Source organism: Sceloporus undulatus, chromosome 1 (genome assembly GCF_019175285.1).
Source record: "Sceloporus undulatus isolate JIND9_A2432 ecotype Alabama chromosome 1, SceUnd_v1.1, whole genome shotgun sequence".
In the NCBI taxonomy this organism is placed as follows: Eukaryota; Metazoa; Chordata; class Lepidosauria; order Squamata; family Phrynosomatidae; genus Sceloporus; species Sceloporus undulatus.
The window spans coordinates 170,746,152-170,764,891 of record NC_056522.1 but is presented as its reverse complement, the minus strand read 5'-3'; the positions used below and the strand labels follow the sequence as shown (position 1 = coordinate 170,764,891).

The following is an 18,740-nucleotide window of genomic DNA, read 5'->3' as shown; positions in this document are numbered from 1 at the left end:
CAAGGGGGAATTGCAGTAGGGACCATGCATCTGCCTGTTGCACCAATTACGAAAAGGAGATGGGAACACCAGTTGGCTGCTTCTCAATCAACAAATCCCAACTGATCATAGCCACTGCTGCCTGTTAAGTGGGAACTGAAATGACTGAGATGGGAGTCCCTATGCTGTTTATACATTCATAAATCCCAACAAGATTCAGGCCAATGTTTGTTTGTTTGGTTATTGGAGAGTTGGACAAAGATAATATGTCAGCCAGACATCATGACTACACACCAGCGACAAGAGGCCACAACTGAAAATTTTCCCACTGAACACAGATGCAAGCAATCAAGACTACTTTTTCTGATGCCTTACCTCAAGTTGAACCAGGATCTAGTTTGGGTTAGTATTTTGTAGTTCTCTCAAATTGTTTATAGCATGAGAAAACTATTCACTGGGGTTTTTTCCCCCCAGCGCTATTTAACAGTCACTTAGTAAATAGTTTCAATAGTTGCTTGTGGTTTTTTTGGGCTATGTGGCCATGTTCAAGAAGAGTTTCTTCCTGACATTTCGCCAGCATCTGTGGCTGGCATCTTCAGAACGTCAGGAAGAACACAGCCACATAGCCCACAAAAAACTATGGATGCCGGCCATTAAAACCTTCGACTTCACAGTTCCAATAGTGCAAAATATATGCACACAAGACTTAATGAACAGACTTACACCTGTTCAAAATGTTTATTTCAGGAATGGAAGGAGACAGACAAAATATTACCAAAATCTATGGGTAAAGAAAGAGTAAGTGGGCAAAGGAATCCTTTCCTTGAGAACCACTGGGATCAAAAAGGCTCATACCTCAGAAACATACTGGCCAGGGTTTATATTGCAGGCAACCACAAACAATGGCCATCAGGGGAGGTCTCTGGTTTATTCAGGCAAAAAGATCAGTCCCCAAAACAACAAGGCTAGGCTAAACTATTATATAACAAGAGTGGTCAACTCTCAATGCTTAGGAGAACATACTGCCCCCAATGGTCTTGGGGGGGGGGGAAATTTCCCCCCACAACCCTGCCCCCCCCCCCCGAATTCCTTTTTAGAAAAAAAAATGTAACTCAAAATGCCCTTACACATACATACACACACCCCATATTTTTGGCTACCTCTAGGCTATTTTAGGCCCATAAAATCTTTTTTAACTGGCAATTGTCATCCCTAACAGGGCATAAGGAAAATTTAGAGCAGTTTTTTTTAAAAAAAAAAAAATGAAAACCGGGGGTGCTGAGAGAACCTCAAAAATGGTGGGTACATTTTCCTCACTCTTGTTTTAAAAAGAACTGAAGCAAGACACAGTACCACCTAAAGGGTTACCTTTTGAAACACTGAGAAGTGTAATGCTATCTAACTGCACCATCAATCACTGTCCATGGTAATGAGGATTGCAACTTTCATTACATTCTCCCACAGGTTCTGTCTTGTGCTTTGAAACAGCTGCTGATCCAGCGCCAGAACAAATTAACAGAAATAACTAAATAATGGAAGAAACTTACCATAAAAACTGTTTTGCTTGACGGGGTCATGGTTTGGACAAAATACTCTAACACAATGGAGATGTTGAGAGAAAAGAAATTGCATTAATACAGAACAGTATCCAGTTTGTAAAACAATTGTAGAAGCAATGTAATTCACTGGAAAGAATGGTTTATTTAGGTGAAACAAGGCTTCCATGCACAATGACTGCAAGGCAGAATGACTCATAAGCAATTGGCAAGCTGTGTCGGTATGGACAGTGTACATCAATATGTTACCAAATGTGCAGTGATCAGTGTTCATCAATGAAACAGGAACAAGTTACTGAACCTTCATTTTAGAGAAAGGGGAAATTGCAGGGGGTTGGACTGGATGGCCTTGTGGTCTCCTCCAACTCTTATGATTCTATGATTCCCTGACTCACAGAAAACATTCACTACTAGCAGTAGTCATAGCCGAGCAGTTAAGGCAATGAACAAGAAATCCATTGAGGTCTCCCCATGCAGGTTTGAATCCTGCTGACTATAGCCCCATACAGACTGCCAAAATAAAGCTGCTTTGGGTCACTTTGGAGGTATGCTGTTTAAATGATGCATGTGTCCTAAGAGTCTGGAAGCTGTGCCAAAGCTGTGCTCCAGTTCTTAGGACTGGATCATGGCTTTGGAGTGGCTTCTGGGCTCTTAGAATGCATGCATCATTTAAACAGCATACCTCCAAAATGACCCAAAGCAGCTTTATTTTGCCCTGTCTGTATGGGGCCTATGATACCTTTTCCCCCTTCTTCTTCCTTCTGTGTCGCAATTGGAAACTGGACTCTCCTTCCTGGTATTGACAAAGACTGAGGCACACACGGACACTAAAGGACAGGTTGCTTATCTGTAACTAGTTTGAGTGGTCATCTGTAAAATCATACAAATGGATTATCTGTGCCTGCAGAATGCACTATTCAGAAACTTCTAAAGCTCTTACATAAGCATTTTGGTAGTAGCCCTGTCTATCCCCCATACACCATATAAATGCTCTTCCCACCTAAACCCTCATTTTCCAAGGAGAGAAAAGTATTGCTCTCCCAAATGCAGTCTCCATCTTGGACTTGGAATCCAGTCTGTAGTGTGAAATAAAGGTGAGAGATCTGGACCAAGTAGCAGCCTTGCATATGTCATGCATGGGACACCCACCTTAGGAAAGCAGTTGATGCAGTCATTGCTTTGACCAAATGGCTTCTCAGTTAGATAGGAGACTGTCTGGAGCTAGCTCATAAGCCAGCCAAATTGTTACAGCAATCCACGTAGATAACCGCTGCATGGATACAGACAATCCTGTCTTTTTTAGAGTAGCAAAGGAAATGTCCTTGAGACTGGCGAGATGCTGAAGTACAATCCATGTAAGAGGCTAGAGCCCTGTCACATCAATGTAATGCAGGGAACACTCTAAATCTATGGCAGGATTCTGAAAGAAGGCTGTTGGATTATGTCTTGGTTTAAATGAAAAGCCAACACTACCTTAAGAAGGAAGGTAATGTTAGTTCTCAAAACAACTTTGTCTTTGTTGAAACATATGTATGGTTCATCGGCCTATAGAACAAAAATCTTGCTAGTTTGCCTGGCTGACATCATCACCATAAGGAAGGTCATCTTCTAGGTGAGCAGCCTCAGGTGACAAGAAGCCATCAGTTCAAAAGGTTCTTGGATAACTATGAAGCCAGGAGTTAGGACCTAACATGGGTGGATGTAAATTCTTGTAGCCTTTCAAAAATGCCTTTACCAGCAAACTAGAAAAGCAGGAAATCTTGCCCAAGCATTGGAAATACCATGACATGGCTGCTAGATAGCACTTGATAGGACACTGACAAGATGACTGGGAGACTATGAAGTCCAACATATGGGGAACTATGATATCTTTGGGCAAGATGTTCCTCAGGTGAATGAATTCTAAGAGCACAGTCCACTTGTAGGTGTATGAATGATGAGTGGAAGATCTCATTTGGGATCCCTAGACTTTGGGGAAGAAATTCCTTTCAGAGCTAGGCTGCAAATGTCAGTGTTTAATCCTGGGAAACTCTCAGAACCAGGCTTCTGATGTTGTATTTTCTCAGATGTGGACAGAAAGGGACAGTTAGTTTTCTAGACACATAGAAGGTTGGATCCCTTAATGTTATTTGGAAAAGGAGAAGATACTGAGACTGTTGTGTTCCAAGAGTTAGGGCATGAACAAGAGCATTCGGAAGCACTGTTAAAATGCTACATTAACTGTCCTGTGGGGACAGAAGGACAGCTTCACTTTTGGTGGGTTTCTCTCCTTTCAGTTGTGGGCAACAATTCTTTTTAAATTAAATTTAAATTAAAAATAATGGTCTCAAGGGGTTTTCCAGTTTTACTCCAACAAATAGGATGAGCTTAGAAGAACTGGTCCATTTTCCTATTTCTTAACTGCCACTATATTGTCAGAGTTCTGGATTCTGGATTCAACCTGATTCATGTTATACTGACAGTTAGTAAAGAATCCACTATGGGCATTCAGTCTGACTTAAGCTGCCTACATTTCAGTTCTGTAATACTTTAAAAGAAAATGACACATCCAGACCTCTCTGTAAGGAGGATTGTCCCTGATCTCCTAGGAAACCTTGAGATAGTGCATATTTCCCATCAGATTAAGTTAGTGAGTTTGCTCCCAGAAGATCAATCCTCAGAAGACTAAAAGAACTGGATAAACTGCTGCTAGATTTCTCTTGAAGCTGCAGTTGGCTCTACTGTGCATTGTTACACCTGTGATTCCCCCCCTCCTGTGATCTTTATTTGTCATAGCATCTTGATTAGAAAAATTGGTCCAGAGGCTGAAAAAGACCTGTTTTGTGGGGAGATCTAGAGCAGGTATAACTTCTGTATAACTTCTGTCTTCGACACTAGGTGTGAAAAGCCTCTACTCTTACCTGTTGTAAATAACCAGGATAGACTCCTCATTGAAGGTTGGTAAAGGCTGAGCTACACTTGAGGAAGAGGATGGGAATGGGTGGGACATTTTATTCATCTTCTCTTGTCTAGTAGGATGTACTGATAGCCCTGCTTCGGCTTCTGTGGGTCAATGTGTCACTCCAAAATAACAGCTGCAGCTGCTACCGACCCTTCGGTATTGGAGATGCTAGCAATAGCACTTTAATGCTACAAGTAGGCTGAAATCTGTCTCTGTCTCCTGCTTGTCCAGTCAAAATGAGGAGCATGTGGCAATGGGTGGATACAGGAGACAGAGCATGTGTATTGTGGGCATGTGCAGATCTGGGAGGTGTTCTAAAAACATTTTTTTGGCAAGCTATCTTCAAAAGAGTTTTTTGTGGGTTTTTTGGGCTATGCGGCCATGTTTTAGAAGAGTTTATTCCTGATTTTTTGCCAGCATCTGTGGCTGGCATCTTCATAGGTGCATCAATTGAAGTATAGCGTCTAGATCAAGGGAAGTAATAGTGCCACTCTATTCTGTTTTGATCAGGCCCCACCTGTGTCAAGTTCTGGGCACCACAATTCAAAAAGGATATTGAGAAACTGGAACATGTCCAAAGGAGGGCGACTAAAATGGTGAAGGGTCTAGATACCATGCCCTACGAGGAACAACTTAGGGAGCTGGGTATGTTTAGCCTGGAGAAGAAAAGGTTAAGAGGTGATATGATAGCCCTGTTCAAATATTTGAAGGGATGTCACATTGAGGCAGGAGTTAGCTTGCTTTCTGCTGTTCCAGAGAAGGGTACCCAAACCATGGATGCAAGCTACTGAAAAAAAGATCCCACCTCAACATTAGGAGGAACTTCCTGACAGTAAGGGCTGTTCGACAGTGGGACACACTCCTTCCTCGGAGTGTAGTGGAGTCTCCTTCCTTGGAGGTCTTTAAGCAGAGGCTGGATGGCCATCTTTCAGGGGGTGCTTTGACTGAGAGTTCCTACATGGCAGGAGGTTGGACTGGATGGCCCTTGTGGTCTCTTCCAACTCTATGATTCTATGAAATTTGATTGCAAGGTGGGATATAAATTATGAAGCTAAATAAAGAGATAGCACAAACTCACTAAGATTATTGAAACTCTGGCAATACAATGAATATAGAGTCAACTCTTCCAAAACACAGCTTAAGGCTGCAATCTGGACTAATCAAGGTCAAATAGAAGAAAGCAGAATTAATCCTTTTTTTAAAAAAGCAAAAAAAAAAAAAAGGCACTTAAATTGGCACTTTTTAAAAACTGAAAAATGTTGCTGGGAAGTTGGCTGTTGTGTCATTTAGGCAAAACCAATGTGCAGATATATGAGAATATTAAAGGTCTTCATAGTCAAATCTATTCTGTTCACAGCAATTATAGCACTTTACATATTAGAGAACAAGTCCACTAAAGAAACAACTCCAGTAACTGCCTTATAAAGTAAATATTTCTACAAGTTCTCATCCTTTTAAATATAGTTCAATTGCATTATACTATTTTGTATGTATTTATTTTACTGTATTTGTTTTAATTTTGTAACTCCCTTGAGTCCCAGTTCAGGGAAATATGCCAAATAAATAAACAAATAAAGGCTTTGGATATAAAATAAGCAAAATGGTACAAATTTTTAGAAAAGATTTTGTTAAATACCGATAAATGCCTTGTACTTCATCTGTTTGTACTGCAGCATCATCACACAGAGCACAAAAATAATGATAACTTCTGCGACAGTGTTTTATCTCGCAGCCAACTGTGGCTCCTTTCTTGCGACAGAAATTGCATATCTGCAACAAAAAGAGTGTGAAGTTCTAATCAAATATATACCATATTGAGATTATTAAAATGCAATAATCCTAAAGTACAGGGTAGGAAACTGGAACCAAAGATTGGACTCATGTACTCCTCCTTCATTCCCCCTCTCCACACTCAATCTGGATTCAGTGTTGTGATCTTTATCAAACTAAACTTAAGTTTCCTGTTTGGACATAATCAGAACCTGTAGATTAATTTCATTTTACCCAACAGGGGTATGAAAGCAGCTTCATTTATATACTGCTTCATACCACTTAAGCAGTCTCTAAGTGGTTTACAACTGTAAGCTAATTTCCCCTTAACACAGCTGACACAGAGAGATAATTAAGGCAAAGTCTTTCACTTAATGTTTTCCAGATAATGAAGACTGCTATCACGAAAGGACTGTGTTTAATTGCTGCTTGTGACAAGCTTCTTCTATATAATGGGAGTTCCCTGAAGATTTGCCTTTTCCATCTCCACCTTCTTAAGATTTACATTAATGTGTGTCCTATCTTATTTAGAATGTAAGCCTGAGGCCAGGGACTGTTACATAAAACATACGTAAACCACTCAGAGACTCTTTTTGGCTCAGGGGTAAAATCTAAATATAATTAATTAATTGATTGATTGATCAACCAACCAAATGATGAATCAGAAATGCGTCATATCACAATTTCAGACTAGGTACCTCTAGGCCACTGTTTTATTCTCCCAATAGCCTTCTTACAGCATCTAGCCGTTTTACACTCCCAGGTTAAGCAATTAAAAGTCTGCCTACTTTTGTTTCTTTGTCATTTGTCACAAATCATAGCAAATGAAACGTTATCTGTTAGATTCTTTATCTAAGCACAAATAATCGTAGAATCATAGAATCGGAAGAGACCACAAGGGCCATCCAATCCAACCCCTCGCCATGCAGGAAATTACAATCAAGGCATCCCTGACAGATGGCCATCCAGCCTCTGTTTAAAGACCTCCACTACCCTCCAAGAAAGGAGTGTGTTCCACTGTCGAACAGCCCTTACTGTCAGGAAGTTCCTCCTAATGTTGAGCTAGAATCTCTTTTCCTGTAGCTTGCATCCATTGCTCTGGGTCCTGTTCTCTGGAGCAGCAAAAAACAAGCTTGCTCCCTCTTCAATATGCATACTGGGTAACACAGTGAATATTAAGAATGAATTTTCTGTTTTTTCAATTTATTTTGAATTTCCTTGTAAGAGAACTCCAAGTTGGCCAGGGATGCAGCAATGGTTCACTAAGGAGCTCCAGAACATCAACAGGGGATTGAATCTGAATGGCTTATCATTGCACTACGGCTGGCATCCTGTTAATGAATTACACATGCACAGGTGCCATTTCTGTGGACTGAAACTCATTTTGGGAAGGGCTTTTCCCCTTGTGCTCCATGAAAAACTCTTCTCCCACCCCCAATGTGGCAGTTCTCAAGCCCCAGGATGAATTACTGCTGCTCCTTTCTGCTTGAAAAAAGGGGAGGGGGAACAAGTCAGTCAATGAAGAGCCAGCTTCTCTGGGCTCCTGGGGGAAGGAAAAAGTGAGTCCAATTCCATTTGAAGGCACGTCCTAATTTCTTCTCCTTGATGGAGCTGAGACAATCTGCTTCTCCATGGTTCAAATCACATCTCCACCTCCCCATTGCTAAGGAACAACAGTAGGAGCTCCTCTCAGTGCTTGATAGCCGCCTGCATATGCAGAGCAAATGCTGATGTAGGATCTTGGCCTACATGTGTCAACTCACTGACCTAGTGACAACAAGTTGGTGTTACCAGCAAGAGTCTTGTGAATGGCCAGTGTTCATAATGTTGTGACCTTCTGCATTTAATTTCCCACTGATCTTACTGTTTTCAATTCCCCTACCAGTCATGTGTACTTTAAATATACCAGAAATTCTAGATGACACTCCTGGCTTTCCTTCACAATGGGAGTGTAGGTCATTTATGCATACAAATTTGAATCACTTATGCACAGAATCCAGAGGCTCCCTTAATATGAAAGTAAACAATTTTAACTCAATTGGCATAATTTGCTGTTACAGATAGATAAGTATAAAAAAATTGAAGAGAAGGTGTCTCACCAGTCGCTTCCCTCTCTTTATTTCATTGACTACTGAAGCCACATCGAACCTTATATCAAGACTGTCTGAGCTATGTTCATCAGATTCCACAAATCCCGAGGAATACAACTATAAATAAAAGCAGAGATAAGACAACAACTTCTTAAAGTTAAGAAGTGTCAAAACGAACCAATAAAAACTATTATCAAGCACAAGCCGAAGACTTAATTCAGCATTTTCTCAGATATGCACGGGAGGTCATAATAATAATAATAAAATATTTATTTGTATCCCACCTCTCTCTTTAAGGATCAAGGCAAGTTATTACTAACCCCCCAAACTTTCATCAACTATTCACTGGTCTACCTGTGGTCATGTTGTCATTGTTAATGTGCCTGTGTCATAGCTGTTAATTTGTATTTATTAGCTTGTTGGCACTAGTACCATTTTTCATACCCTACTGCCACCATGACCTGTGTCTCTCTCCTCTTTGTAAAAACCAAAATTAAAGCCATGTAGTAACTGGTAAAAGGCTACTAGCTCTCCAAGGAGCTTCCAGGAAATGCTAATGGCAGAATTGTTCTACCTTGAGGGAAGTCCAAGAAAATCCAAAGAAACAAGGTGAAAGCAATTAAAAGGTGCGTAAGCGACTCACTTATACTTGTGTATTATTGCTTAATTCTCTCAATGTGCAAATACAAGCTGCCACATGACTTGTGTCATGAAAGAAATTTTAGACTGAGGGAGGCTACCTCTAGGTGTGGCAGCAGCAGTAGAGGATTTACAGGTCATGACACTATTTTTTTAACATAAAAGAAAGAAAAATGGACCCAAATACCCCACAAATGTAAAGTTATACATAAAAATCAATATAAGTAACAATTTTGCTGAAATTATGTAGTATTTACACATTAATGTTAGGGGAGGTTGCAACTAATAAGCTAATTACTCTCCACATTAATGCAATATCAACATGTTATGAATAAACATGTTAATTTAACAAGTTATTTCGAAGCACTGATGGTTACTCATCCAGGAAGAATAGCCATTCTAGACAGCATTAATAAAACTTGCTAATTTCAAAATAGGATTGTTTATTTAAATCATGAAAAAAAATCTGTCAGCGAGATCATCATGAATATTAAGTATACAGCCTCCAATTATATTTTTGGTGTTACTGTTGTGTGCCTTCGTTTCCAATTTATGGCGACCCTATCATGGGTTTTTCTTTGCAAGTTTCTTTAGAGGGGGCTTACTATTGCCATCATCTGAGGCTGAATGAGTGTGATTTGCCCAAGGTTACCCAATGGTTTACACAATCAGGATTCAAACCTTGGCCTCCAGAGTCATAGTACTACACCATGTGGGCTGTCATAGAATTGTATTCTATGAATATACTAGTGGCAGTTTACGGAGTTGGGAAATGACCCTTTCCGTAGGTGAAGTAAATAAATTGCACACTTTCCCTCTCTCAGTGTAGAGATAGAGGAGGTCAATGAATAGAAAGTTGAACATGAGTCAACTGTGAGATGCTGCAGCTAAAAAGGCCAATGAGATTTTAGTCTGCATCAATAGAAGTATAGTGTCTAGATTAAAGGAAATAATAGTGCCACTCTATTCTGCTTTGGTCAGGCCCCACCTGGAATATTGTGTACAGTTCTGGGCACCTCAATTCAAAAAGGACACTGAAAAACTGGAGCGTATCCAAAGGAGATTGACTAAAATGGTGAAGGGCCTGGAAACTATGTTCTATGAGGAATGGCTTAGGAACCTGGAGAAGAGAAGGTTAAGAGGTGATATGATAGCCCTCTTTAAGTATTTGAAGGGATGTCATATTGAGGATGGAGCAAGCTTGTTTTCTGCTCCTCCAGAGACTAGGACCTGGAACAATGGATGCGAGCTACAGGAAAAGAGATTCTTCCTCAACATTAGGAGGAACATCCTGACAATAAGGGCTGTTTTACAGTGGAACATACTCCCTTGGAGTGTAGTGGAGTCTCTTTCCTTGAAGGTCTTTAAACAGAGGCTGGATGGCCATCTGTCGGGGATGCTTTGTTTGAAAGTTCCTGCATGGCAGGGAGTTGGATTGGATGGGCCTTGTGGTCTCTTTCAATTCTATGATGCTATGAAAGAATCTGGGAAGAGGGAGCACATCTCAACAAGGAGGAGGAGCCTGGATGTAAATGCAAGGGATATCAACTTTTTAAAAAATAATTTTGCATAAAGTACAGTGGTACCTCGGGATACGAAATACCCAGGTTACGAAATTTTCGGGATACGAAAAAATCCCATAGGAAAACATTGTTCCGGGTTACGAATGTTTTTTCGGGTTACGAAAAAACTTTTGGTGCTTTTTTCGGCTTTTTCGCACGGAATCGCGGCTTTTCCCCATTAGCGCCTATGGCAATTCGGCTTACGAAGGCTTTTCGGGTTACGAACGGTGCCACGGAACGAATTAATTTCGTAACCCGAGGCACCACTGTATTATAAACATACCATGTAACAATTAAGGTAACAAGCAATAAATAAACAAGAATTGGACAAAGTGAAATAAGTCAGGGAAGGGGAGTAAAGAAGGATGCTAATGGAGAGGAGTATAGGAATGAAGTTCATAACAGGGGAGTGTATTGGTCCTTCAAGCTACATCAAGGCCTTTTACATGACATTATTACAAAGCTCTAAATGATAGGACAGTGGGTTGGCCATATGAGAATTACTGCCAATGTAATCTAAGAATAGAAACCATTTCTCTGTGAATGACTCATGTACCATAGAATTCTTCAATCTGTTCATTCTGTCTGATGGGACTTCAACTTTAACAAACTAAAGATTAAGCTGAAAACAATTCAGAATTCCTTGGTGTACCTATCTTCTAATGATATCTACATCTCTGTATGTAGTAAGGTTATAATAAGTAATAATGTACTTCTATTTTAAAATGATTAAATATAATTCTCCTCATAAGTGATTTAAACTATGATTAAAACTGAAGCGATTAAAATAATTATCTAAATCAATTAAATTATAAAACATGTATATTTTTGAATTTTATTTTAAGGAACATAAAATAAACTTAAGATCTGTTTGCTGTTCTGTCTTCCTAGAAGTTAAAGGGGTGTTCAACAACACTCCATTCAAAACTGAAGTGAAACAGTGAAGCAGTGTCAATTTATTGAAATCAAATTTCCATAACCTAGTCTGTTCACAGAACACAATCAGAAGGTGTATAAATAGTATTCATGGTGATACTTTGACCTAGACTTTTTTCACTTCTTGTTTAAGAAAATTCTAAAATCTGATTTACATTTTGAAATTTGATTTAATTTTGTTTCAATGTGGAAAGTTTAAGATATTTAGATTTTAAAAAAATGATTTTTAATCAACCCTGAGTAGAACAAGTATGGGATACCTGTTGACAAAGGAGGCCTTTCAACTATCTATACCATCTCTGAAAACTATGGCTAAATTTGGCAATGTAAGGGTAGAAAGAGCCACCTTATACTTAGCCATATATCCAATAGTCCATCCCATAGCTCTCTTTCCTCAGTTTCTCCTCTGATCATGTCTGGAAAATAACCAAACCATTCACTTTCAGCAGCTTAATGCTGTCTTTTACCACCGTTCAGCAGATTCAACCAACCTTTCAGATTTCAGATTTCTAAAATAAAAATTTAGACCGACCACAACTGCCCACTCCTTTCCAAGATACACAATAGAGTTCCAGTAAAAAACAAAAAAAAATTAAACTGTTAAATTTTTGGAACACTTTTAAACATTGAGGTGTTTAAGGATCTCACACCAGATATGACATTTTGGGTTAGTGCTGCAAACCTCATAAAGAAATGGATTGGTACACAACAAAAAGGTGCAATTCGCCTTGAAAGAGCAATCTGAATTTCTTTCACTTTCTAGTTAATCATTTTGAACACAGAACACTTTTGTAAAGCTCACCAAACAGTCCTGATGAACTGCAAGATTTTGTTCTTCAGCAACATACATAATGGCACCGTCCTCGTCTTGGGGACAAAATGCACATTGTCTTCTTACCATCTTCGCCATTATCAAAGTCCACTGGGGAAAATTACCTTAGAAAGGGATTTTAATGATGAACATAAAACTAGTTAAAAGCACCAAGAAAATATTCAACTAAAATACATTGGGACTTTGTTATCCTCTAGGGCTTGGTTCCAGGATCCCCCATGGATAACTGAATCTGTGGATGCTCAAGTCCCATTAAATATAATGGCAAAGCAAAATGGTGTCCCTTATATAAAATGGAAAATCAAGGTTTGCTATTTAGATTTTTTAAATGATTATTTTAAAGTCATGGTTACTTGAATCTGTGGATAAAAAATCCATGGATAAGGAGAGCCAACTGTATTTTCAAACAGTTTTCAATCTGTCCATGACTTAGACCAGCCCCCCCCCCCCCCTCGGAGATTTCTCCTCTCCAGTTAAGATATAATGTCTCTCCTCTGTTTTTGCAGGGGATCCATTCTTCCCTCCCCCCCTCCCATGGAAATTCGCCTATATTCAAGACCACTGGCTTGAATGGTGGTGTGCTCCCGCCCCATTTTGTCCCTCTCTGTTTGCCACAGACTTCAAGTCTGTGAAAATGGAGGGGCGACTGTATCTACAACTCTCCTGTATCCTATCACAAACAGCTTTTGCATCTCATATTCCAAAGTGGCTGTCCATGAGGATGGAAAAAGGTAAAAAAGGAAAGCCAAGGCTAAAAGGATAGTCCTGTCAGAGCACTGGAGCAATTTTTCTTGGGGATTTTTTAAAGTTTAACTTTTATTGTTAACACAAACAATCTAATTTACAATCAAAATAATATACCACCAAAGATAAAAAAAACCAAGAGGAAAAAAAAAGAAAGAAACAATTTTTAGAGAGGGAAAAAGAAAAAAGACATAGGATTAATATACAATTTAAAAAACAACACTATTAAAAACATACCAAAAGTGAACAACAAAATGAGTTGAAAGTATGGGCAATATTAAAATGATTTAAGACTACACTTAAAAGATAAAATACCATTAAAAGACAAAAAACAATGAAAGCAGTTCAACCTAAAAATAACACAGCACTCTCAGCCCATTCTTTAAAATCTATTTATTTGAATTTATATCCCAAACAGGATTCAGGGCAGTTTTCCATTTTAAAAGCCTGCTGGAATAAAAATAAAAAACCTGCATGTGACAGTAGTAGGGTGATTTCAGGGCCCAGGCAGGCTCATATATTGGGATATGATCTGCCAGATAGCCTGGTCCTGAGCTACGTAGGGCTGTGGGACTGGGGCAAAGTGTAAAAGAGTAAGATGCAGATTGTGACCCTGGCCATATCTTCAAAGAACTGTGTGAGATGACACAGGTCTTGCAAGTGACTGGTAGTCAAGTAGCCTATCAAGGAGTTTCTTAACAATTATGTGTGAAAGCAATAAATCTGATCACCAAAAGCCAGTGTCCTTGGAGATAAAATCTTCTTTGAAGAGATTCCTGTTGTTATATGTGCATGCAGTTGCGAGGACTCACGCAGTGTGCCAAGAAACAATTATCTTTGTTCATATTTCTGTGAATGGAGTGGAATTTGTGTGTATGTGTGTGTATCAAAGTTCAGCTGCTTCTCTTTCCAATCTTACTTTGAAATATTTTTTGTTCAAGAACTGCTGCTTCTAAGGTCAGCTTGTACAGTCAGAAACTGTATGTCATGGAGCCTTCAAATGCTTTGTAACTGGTTTTGCGATTTTACCATTTCTAATGCCAGATTTGTGTTTGTTTATCCTTTTCTGTAGAAACTGTCCGCTCAGTCCAATGGAGAGTGCAGAGGGGCATTGCTGACAGAGACTTGGGATAAAGAATGGCACAGGCTGGACATTTGAATGACCATTTATAATTTCCTTAAGAGGACTAAATATTTGTCTTAAGCGGTGGTTTGAATCCCTACCCAGCCACAGAAATCCACTAAATCAACACTCCCTTAGCTTCAGAAAAAGGCAAACCACACACTCTCAGCCTTAGAGAAAAGCAATGTCAACCCTCTTTAAATGAATCTTGCCAAGAAAACCCTAAGATAAGGTCACTGTCACCACCACCACAACAGCATTACCACAATAAGAATTTTGAAATTAGTTTTCTGGTCAACACAACCATTCCTGTATTCTGATAATTTAACTAGTGACATGGTTTTAACCACAGCACATCAAACCGTAACAGATCAAACTACAAACAGGTACCATAAACATATTGCTGTTACAAAAACAGCAAACAATCCTGATAGTAACTTGTTTTAATATATAATCACACATTTCTTAGGTTATACACACAAAAGGGCCTATAACTACACTGCTGCAGCCAATGGAGGAGAAAAAAGAGCAAAAGGAAAAGGGGGGGGGGGGGGGAGACAGCAGCAACAGCTGTGGGCAAAACCATTTCCCCAATGCTGGAAATCAGACAAGACTGGACATGTCCAGGGTGCTATTACAGAACGAACAGCACAGAAATGTAGAAACTCATGCCATACCGTTTTAATTTTTTTTTTTATACCCATCAGCCTTAGCTAACAAGGCCAATTGTGTAAGGGGCTGTGGGTGATGTTGTCCAAAACATCTGGAAAGTATTAGGTTGCTTACCTTCAGATCAGAGTATCAGATTCAGCTAGGAAAGCTCATTCAAATTCCCAGTAGGCTGCTAAGCTCAATGGTCTCGATAAAATGAGGCAAGCATCTTGAACACAACTCTGGGCTGTTTGGAAGAAGGTGAAGATAAAAGAATTACTCTGTCAGCTTTATTTCATAAGATAAAAGATGCAAAAGCCTATTCTAACTGGACTATCTCCTTCTTCCCTGCGCAAGGTCACTTACTACAACTGGCTTATAGCAAAGATTCCAAGTCAGGGGGGAAAACAGTCTAAGAATTTGATTTTGGCTCCTGCAAGGAATTCTCCACAGGTAAGAATACGGATGACTTGGGAGATATGGATATTTTTCATTATTTTTTTTAAAAAAGTATGTTACTTGTAAACTACCCTGAAGATATTCTGAAATGTGTGATATAAATAATTAAGAAACTCAACCAGGTAGTCTATGTTTATAATTTATTTATTTTTTTTTAAAAAAAATCAAAGCTGAATAAGACCGTTAATGGGCTACCAAAATATCATTAGAAAAGCAAGGTTTTGAATCCTTAAGATAAGGGAATGTCTCTTTAACCTCTCTGTCTCCATTCTAAGTTTGGTAAAGCCCAGCACTATGAAGCTGATGAACCAGAAAGGTTGAGATATTTTTATATAATTGTTTGTTTTTTTGTGGGTTTTTGGGCTACGTGGCCATGTTCTAGAAGCATTTGTTTCTGACATTTTGCCAGCATCTGTGGCTGACATCTTCAGAGAAGATGCTTTCTCTGAAGATGCCAGCCAGAGATGCTGGCGAAACATCAGAAACAAACACGTCTAGAACATGACCACACAGCCCAAAAACCCACAAAAAACTATGGATGCCGGCCATGAAAACCTTCAACTTCACATCTTATACAGTGGTACCCCGGGTTACGAATTTAATTCGTTCCGCGGCGCCCTTCGTAACCCGAAACCGTTCGCAAGCCAAAAAAGCGCCGAAAAGCACCAAAAATTTTTTTCGTAAGCCGAAAAAAAAAACGTAACCCGGAACAGTTTTTTCCTATGGAATTTTTTCGTATCCTGGAAATTTCGTAACGCGGTGCTTTCGTATCCCGGGGTACCACTGTATAATATTTTGGTGGCCCAAGTAATGGCTTTTAAATGTAAATTACTATAATTTCCCCATGATCATAATTATTCTTGAAGAATAACAGCATCCATGTCAGCAGCTGAAACTCAAGACTATCCCTGTACCTAGGTGAAGCTCTGCATAGAATCCTGAAATGCAACTGCATTCATCCGCACTGCTAACTAACATCTCCAGATCATCTGTGCATCAAAGCGCTGTTGTGGTTCTGTGCCTTGAAGTCAATTCTGACTTATGGTGACTCTATCCTAGGGTTTTCTTGGCACAATATATTCAGAGGAGGCTTGCCACTCTCTTCCTAGAAGGCTGAAAGAGAGTGAGTTGCACAAAGTCTTTGAGTGGGTTTCCAAGACGGAGCCAGGATTCAAATCCCAATTTGTTCTTCTGGTCCAGTGGAGCCTATGAAAATGAGTGAGACTGTAGCAGGGAAGTAGCTACTTCTCCTCAAGGGAACTGAGGACTGAAACACACGCTGCTGAATAAATGAAATAGTTTGAGTCTGCTTTAACTGTTCTGGCTCAATACTATACAAGTCTGGGAACTGTAGTTTTGAGACACTCAGCCTTCTTTGTTGAGAGAGCTCTGGTGCCACAACAAACTACAGCTCCCAAAATTCCCTAGCATTGAGCCAGGGCAGTTAAAGTGGTTTCAAGATGGATTATTTCTGCAGTCTGTTTTGGTCCCAAGTTCCAAAACACACACTGCAGAATAAATAATCCAATTTGAGACTGCTTTAACTGTCCTAGCTCAATGCTAGGGATTGAACTTTCTCTGCTAGAAGGCTCTAGTGCCACAATAAACTACAATTCCCAGGATTTCCTAGCATTGACCCAGAGCAGTTAAAGCGGTCTCAAACTGGATTATTTCTGCAGTGTGCTTTAGACCTAGTTCTGATAGCCAGTGTACAGAGACATGTTGCTTTGGTTCTGTAAGGATAGAGGAATTTAAAATGTTAATATGGCATCTTTGACTTCAGGGCTCCTGGTGGTTAAAGCTGTTTCAAAGTGCAGTGTCTTTTGAACTACAGACAATCCACAAAAGCAAGGGAAATTGCTCTGAAAGCTTTGCTTCCTGCAGCAGTGAATTCTTAAGACTCAGGAGGAGGAAGGAAGGAAGGGTGGGGATAATGTGAAAGTGAAACTTGGGAGCCTTTCCTGCTCCACCTCAACCAACAGAGCAGGTTTCTTTGATTTAGGAGAAAAGAGGGTGGGGATAACGGGAAAGTGGAAGTTGGGAGCCTTTCCTGCTCCGCCTCCATTAGCCATGTTTTTGTATGAATCCTGGTTGCAGAGCAGGGTGTGGCGAAGGGGTCTGAGTGTTGGACTGGGACAGCTGTCCATAGAAACCTACTGGGCAAGCCACCCTATCTCAGCCTCAGGAGTCGCTGATCTACACGATTGCTAGAGGAAGGCGGCTTGATGTAATGGTTTGTGTGTTGCACGATGACTTTGGAGCTTGGCCATGGAAACCCGCTGGGTGACCCTGGGTTAGTCACACTCTCTCAGCCTTAGAGGAGGGCAAAGGCAAAGGCCCCTCTGAACAAATCTTGCCAAAAAACAAACAAACAAAACCCCAAACAAAGCTATGTCTGCCTTAGGGTCGGCATAAATGGACAATGTCCTGAAGGCACACAGCAACGCACGGCCTGGCTTTAGAAACAAAACGCATCTGAGGAAGTAGATCTAAGTCTAGCAAAGCCAACTTCTTCTTTTCCGTGAGTCTCAAAGGTGCTGCACGATTTCCCAACAGACCGATTCCACAGACTAAGAGGGCTATATCTTTGAATAATAATAGCAATATGCCTCTGAGGAAGTACTCTGAAGCCTCGGAAAGGTGCTCCTGCCCCCTTCTTTCCCTCAGGGGGCCTCAAAGGGGCTGCAAGGTCTCCCTTCAGACTGCCGCCCAGCCCCTGCCTGACACGAAGGGAGGCGCAATCAATCTGCTTAACCTTCAGTGACGACAGCTCTCTCGCTTCTACTCCAACAGGGCTGTTTCCGTTGCTCCAAGGAGGAGGGGCTGAGATGCCGACCCTCCTCCTCCTCCTCCTCCACGAAGCCGAGAGAGACCTGCCGAGGGCCAAAGAGGAACAAGCCCAAGTCCGTGGAAGAAGACAAGGAGCCGAGTCCAGGTCCGAAGGACTTCTTGGCCAAACGGGGGACAACGACGACGACGACGCTCTCCCTCCGTCCCTCGACCCTCCGCTCGCGCCTCCTTACCGTTTCCCTCGGAGGAGCCGCCGGAAGCAGGGCCAAAGCGGCCACCGTCCCCCGCCCCCCAGTTCCTCGCGCACGAACCACTTCCGCTCCCTCCGAAGCCCCTACAAACTGAACCTGTTTTCGGCGACGTCACCGGGCATGCGCCTTAGAGCGAGAGAGAGAACGAGAGCGGGGCCTTGACGTCACAGCGCCCCGCCCCCTGCCCTTCTCTCTTTCGGCTGAGGAAGGCGGGGCCTAGATGTCTCCTGCTCTACTCTTTCGGTCGAATGGGGCGGGGCCTTGACGTCACACGTCCCGCTCACTTTTTTTCTCCCTCCCCTCTTAGCTGAACAGGGCTGGGTTTTAAAGCCACAGCGCCCCTCTCCTGGCTCTTAGAGGAAAGGGTTGCCTTTCACACGGAAACGGGGACTTTTCAGAGCTTTTGGTGTGATTTTG

At 40.9% G+C, this 18,740-nt stretch overlaps 1 protein-coding gene across 3 annotated transcripts in view; it reads right to left on the bottom strand.

Annotated features, from left to right (window-relative positions):
• PHF11 (PHD finger protein 11) overlaps nucleotides 1–18,428 on the bottom strand; it is a 30,729-nt gene extending 12,301 nt beyond the window's left edge. Inside the window, exons 1-6 of one of the 3 annotated variants that reach the window (XM_042450459.1) lie at nucleotides 18,306–18,428; nucleotides 14,959–15,070; nucleotides 12,276–12,409; nucleotides 8,346–8,453; nucleotides 6,113–6,246; nucleotides 1,527–1,573 (exon numbers count right to left, since the gene is read on the bottom strand). In XM_042450459.1, the coding sequence (XP_042306393.1) occupies nucleotides 1,527–1,573; nucleotides 6,113–6,246; nucleotides 8,346–8,453; nucleotides 12,276–12,383 (397 nt within the window). In that variant the 5' untranslated portion in view covers nucleotides 12,384–12,409; nucleotides 14,959–15,070; nucleotides 18,306–18,428. Of the gene's footprint in view, nucleotides 1–1,526; nucleotides 1,574–6,112; nucleotides 6,247–8,345; nucleotides 8,454–11,819; nucleotides 11,850–12,275; nucleotides 12,410–14,958; nucleotides 15,071–18,037; nucleotides 18,156–18,305 lie in introns of those variants that run through there. The other 2 variants (XM_042450449.1, XM_042450468.1) reach the window with 2 other exon arrangements.
• Nucleotides 18,429–18,740: the final 312 nt, after the last annotated feature.